The sequence below is a fragment of the Neodiprion lecontei genome, chromosome 7 (assembly GCF_021901455.1).
Source record: "Neodiprion lecontei isolate iyNeoLeco1 chromosome 7, iyNeoLeco1.1, whole genome shotgun sequence".
Taxonomy (NCBI): Eukaryota; Metazoa; Arthropoda; class Insecta; order Hymenoptera; family Diprionidae; genus Neodiprion; species Neodiprion lecontei.
Window position 1 is genome coordinate 329,846 of NC_060266.1, and position 4,666 is coordinate 334,511.

Consider the following 4,666-nt stretch of genomic DNA (forward strand, 5'->3'; position numbering starts at 1 on the left):
GTAAACTGTGACTACCTTCACACCAGTTACTTTTGACAATTTGACAGGACTGTGGCAATAAAATGAATTGAGTTTTGACGCGTTTGCGAGGGGGGCGTAAAGTGGCGGACGATACCGCCTCCGATATATATTTTAACGGTGCAGGAAAATGCCCTCGTCTGGCTTTGAAGTGTCTGATTATTATTTAATCCTCGTCCTGCTTTAGCAGCAGCCCTTCAACGATATAAAGTAGCATCTTAAATCGGGGCCGATGTTTCATTGTTACTGATGTGCACTGTCGACACGGCACCTTGAGCGCAAATGCTTCGCGTGTCAATTCCGCGAGTACCGTACCGCGTATCAATCTCGTAAACGGTCAACACTTGAGGTAAGTAAATAAATAAAACCGTATAGTGATGGAGGGTACGAACGACCAGCTGCAAACGAAGTATCAAAAAATCGCTACGGAATACTCAAAGGTTTGTATAGGATACTAAATCATTAACGTATAATAGAATAGACTAATGAACGATAAGTTGGTTGTTCTTGAACCAACTTGAAGCAGCAACCTTGATCTCCGACAGATTAAAATCCTTGTGGTTTTAGATCCGTGCACAGGCTAACGTGTTGAAGAAAGCAGTTATAGATGAACAGACGCGGAACGTGGACCTTCGGGAACAGCTGAAAGAGAAGGATGTTGAGATACGACGCAACGAACAGGAGCTCGACAGCTTATCGTTCAGAAATCAGCAGCTTACGAAACGTGTCACAGTGCTGCAGGAAGAATTGGACGGAATTCAGAACAGAGGTAAAAAGAACCGCAGTAAATCCTTGGAGAAGAAGAACGCGTCCTTCCCCCTTCCCGTGTCGAATCACATCCTAGACGAGGAGTTCCAAAAAAAGATCGTTGAGAATGCTCAGCTGATTTCCCAACTCAGTGACAAGGAGGTTGAGATCGTCGGACTGAACGAGAGGATAGATCAGTTGGAGTTCAAGCTTGACCAGTTGGAGAAAAACAGAGCTGAACTGGAAAGCAAGCACCATGCCGCAGCAGCCAGATTTGAAAAGGAGCGCAAGGAACTACAGAAGAAGTTGAGCGACAAGCATGATAATTCTGTGTCACGACAAAACGGGGAAAAGGATTCGTTGCACAGGGATTCGGCACGAAATTCAAACGACTGTGAAACAGAGGATTCCGATTCTGGATACGGAGTCCATCATATTCATCACCCAGAATCAAAGCCCTCGAATTCACCGTCGCCCCAGAGACTTCTCGGCCCTCGAGCCAAGTCCAGGATTCCCGAAAAGTCTGTTTCGCAGGAAGAAACTACCGAAGAACTGGACATTGGCAGATTGTTTGAACTGGAGAAGCAACTTAACTTCTGGAAGTCAGAGTATAATGTGCTCAAGATAAAGTATGATCAATTGAAAGCAACTGAAGAAACGAAAACTAGTCAAATTCAAAGTCATACTGCCGAATCTGTAGAAATAACTAATATGGTAATTCAGAGATATTCTACTACCAATAGCTAATATTCAACGCCCACTCATCACACCTACCTTCCGTCTTGCAGTTAGGAAGGCTCAGGTCACCGTTTGCCATTCCTGAAGAGATCGAGGCTCGTGAATCAAGAATCAAGGAGTATTATAAGCAGCAGATTGACGAACTAATTTCGGAAAAACATGTTTATCACATAAGAAACTTGGCTATAGCTGCAGATGTGAGTACAAGTTGACCCTAAACTGTTTCAAATATGTATTCTACTAAAAACTATTTGTAATTTCAGACTGAAATAATGAATATACACTTGGAAACGAGCGAGTCTAAAAGGCAACGGTGTGAGGAGGCATTGCAAGAATTGCAGGCAAGTCTTGCCGCAATGCGCGAGGATCACGAAGTACAAGAGGGAAATTACAAAGCTCAACTTAGCACTATAAGTGAGCACCTTGCCAACATGAATGATAAATTGATTCAGCAAACAGAGGAAATACAGCAGCTCAAATTTGAGTTGGGGAATAAGGTGAGCCGAGTCAGGAACCGCGATTTTTACCCATCAATAGATCATTGATATTTTTTTTTTTCCAGAATGCGAAAAAAGGGAAGCAAAAATAAATTTGCTGGCATTAAGCTGGAGCCTATGTCACATTCCATGGATATGCCTGTTAATCTGTGTGATTATCACAATACATAGTGTAAAACATAATCTCGTGTAAATAATACAATGATGTCCACTACGTTCATTTGTAGAATTTAGTCAACGTTAAATATTCAGTTTCATTTTACCTAACGCGGTATAACCGCCGTCACATGTTTATGAGATTGAAAATATAACGTAAGTAAAGGAAATGAATACATGTATAATTTAAAGCCTTTCTTGATCAGTTGTTTTGCTTTTTCAACTCGTTGAAACGAATTTTATTATAAATTATCAACAACCTATGTGCAATGTTTTCGTAACGCCTTATCTGTCGCTAATCATTAATACATGACATAATTTCATGTAATATACTTATAAATATACACGTACGTGTATATATTCCTATGTACATACACGTACATTTTACTTATAACATCAACTACCACTTAAAAACTACAAAATAAATTAACGATTTCTTTGCAATCATTGCGAGTCTGTAAAAATATATGGACCATTTTCAAAACCGATAATTAGAATCGAGGAGACGATCTGCTAAAAATTATGATTATTTGTATCGGGTCAGTCTACTTTAATAGCGAAACTGGCACCGCAGCTACACCCTTGTTCAGCTAGAGGATTGTTTGTTATTCTAAACGCCGAACGAATTAGTTCCTTGTGATATTCAACAGTCGATCCCTTGACGTACTCCAGCGAAGTTGTGTCTATGATCACTTTGACTCCGTCTTTTTGAAAAACTCTGAAAGAAGTAATTTAGTTGTTAATAAAACATGAAAGCCACTTTTGTAACGATGCACAAGCTTACCTGTCATCTTCGTTTATCGTTGAGTCAAGATCGAATTTATACTGAAATCCTGAGCATCCCCCTCCTTCTACAGTAACCCTCAGGCACGCCTCTTCAGCGCTGGTTGCCAATTCTTTCAAGCGTTGAGCACAGCTGTCGCTGACTATTAGGCCGGTATCTTGTGGAGCTGGCGATGTATTTGTGGCAGATGTCCAACGTGCCGAAGCCCAGATACCACCGCGCCATGGCGACCTAAAAATTGACAATACTTCAATAGATATCGTCGCAGACGAAACGTCAAGAAGCGTCATAATAGTCTAAATGAATAGCGAGGAAATCTGATAAGATTGTTTTACACGAATCAACCCCACTTTATTGACAGTTAAATGTAAATATTGATCTCGACAATGTCGGTTGCCTCATGACAAGGTTTAGAGGGTGCGTATATGACTTTTGTTTGGATACGATGACCGACCGGACGTCGACGTTGCCACATGAAAATACATATAAATTATTGAAACATAATCCCGTGGTTCTGGGATCGAACGATAAATAGCAAATAATCTACGTCGCTGGTTTCCTGTTTCATATTTCCGTAATCGTGTGATAATTGCGTTACTCACGTGAGAAGTAGTCGCGAAAAATACTGGTTCGAGGAGAAATTGGAGGAGAGATCCCTCACCGCCTGCCCCAATTTCGCCATACTTTAATGACTTAATGTCCACCTGACGGCTGACGTTTTCTTTTCTTTTTAATGACTATCGGGTTCTATTCCCAACTGATGTCGCAGAAGTACACTTTATCGTTACGTTACCGACATGTATTCGTCGTCGAAAATTAGTTCCAGAAGCCTGGTCGAAGGGCCGCGGCGTTACTCTAGTCTTGCTAGTTTTGTCCATAAGCGGCAGTGCAGGCAAGTAAGATTGGCGTTCCGATGAAGATATCAGAAAAACTTTTGTCAGAATTTTTTTTTTTGCATCCGAAAGGAAAAACGTAGCGGATCGAGTGGACGTGTTAAGATCGCAAAAAAGAAAAAGGAGATCGGGTAGGAGAATTAGAGATTTTATTCTTTACAGAACAGTTGTGCCAGAATGGCTGGACGTGGTCTGATTGTGAACAAAAACAGTACTCAACATGTGTCCGTACTGGATCAAAAGTTTTCTGACCAACTGCTTTCGTATAACTGAAATGTTACATTTATTAGATCACATTAGTGAGACCTTTGACGGATAATTTATTCGAATTGTTTTCCATTTCGAACGGGATCTATTCGACTTCTCTAATTGTTAGATCAGCGACAGCGGACCGACGTGCCATGTGGGCCATGTGACCTGTAGACGAAATTGATTCTCTCATTTCGTTACAACTCCTATGGACAGACAGAAGCCGTTTTGTATTTCCCACATTTTAATAAGATTTTGCATTAAAAACGAATAGCCACTTCGCGATAATAATGTTCGACTGTATTATCTGGGCACACGCGGTGAGCGACGGTAACGTCAGTTCTTCTCGCCTCTACGTACCGACTGATATGCACCTGCAGGGGAAGATGAAGAGGGCGCGACTTGGCAACGAATTAATCTCGCCCATTTTCGATTACGAAAGGTCCCGTAACACTAGCAGTCCTTGCACGCGAGCGGCCATTGAACGGCTTACTTCAGGAGTGTGTGTAAACTCTATGTCGATTCCACGGTTTCAGATCCTTCTACTTCATGCTGGTAGAGATTCCGCGAATGGTGCCGCGGCG

The 4,666-nt window shown here is 41.6% G+C and overlaps 2 protein-coding genes across 3 annotated transcripts; one reads left to right on the forward strand and one right to left on the reverse strand.

The window, feature by feature from the left end:
- Window positions 1-44: 44 nt before the first annotated feature.
- Window positions 45-2,856, forward strand: LOC107224796 (paramyosin). Of its 2 annotated transcripts, none has more exons than XM_046744828.1 (5): window positions 45-458; window positions 586-1,479; window positions 1,554-1,700; window positions 1,767-2,000; window positions 2,041-2,856. In XM_046744828.1, the coding sequence occupies exons 1-5, from the start codon at window positions 396-398 to the stop codon at window positions 2,191-2,193; spliced, it is 1,491 nt and encodes a 496-aa protein (XP_046600784.1). In that variant the 5' UTR covers window positions 45-395; the 3' UTR covers window positions 2,194-2,856. The 2 variants fall into 2 exon arrangements, with proteins under 2 accessions (XP_046600784.1, XP_015520475.2); XM_015664989.2 differs by having other exon boundaries at window positions 49-458; window positions 2,066-2,856.
- Window positions 2,388-3,697, reverse strand: LOC107224800 (iron-sulfur cluster assembly 2 homolog, mitochondrial). The gene is made up of 3 exons (XM_015664994.2): window positions 3,543-3,697; window positions 2,941-3,171; window positions 2,388-2,874 (listed from the first exon to the last, which is right to left on the reverse strand). The coding sequence occupies exons 1-3, from the start codon at window positions 3,620-3,622 to the stop codon at window positions 2,697-2,699; spliced, it is 489 nt and encodes a 162-aa protein (XP_015520480.1). The 5' UTR covers window positions 3,623-3,697; the 3' UTR covers window positions 2,388-2,696.
- Between the last annotated feature and the right edge of the window lie 969 nt (window positions 3,698-4,666).

Coding starts and splice junctions, on each gene's coding strand:
- LOC107224796 (XM_046744828.1), top strand. CDS start 396: ATGGAGGGTACGAACGACCAGCTGCAAACGAAGTATCAAAAAATCGCT. Junction 1,480..1,553: donor CTGTAGAAATAACTAATATG/GTAATTCAGAGA, acceptor TCCGTCTTGCAG/TTAGGAAGGCTCAGGTCACC. Junction 1,701..1,766: donor ACTTGGCTATAGCTGCAGAT/GTGAGTACAAGT, acceptor TTGTAATTTCAG/ACTGAAATAATGAATATACA.
- LOC107224800 (XM_015664994.2), bottom strand. CDS start 3,622: ATGGCGAAATTGGGGCAGGCGGTGAGGGATCTCTCCTCCAATTTCTCC. Junction 3,172..3,542: donor TTTTCGCGACTACTTCTCAC/GTGAGTAACGCA, acceptor GTCAATTTTTAG/GTCGCCATGGCGCGGTGGTA. Junction 2,875..2,940: donor ACGATAAACGAAGATGACAG/GTAAGCTTGTGC, acceptor TACTTCTTTCAG/AGTTTTTCAAAAAGACGGAG.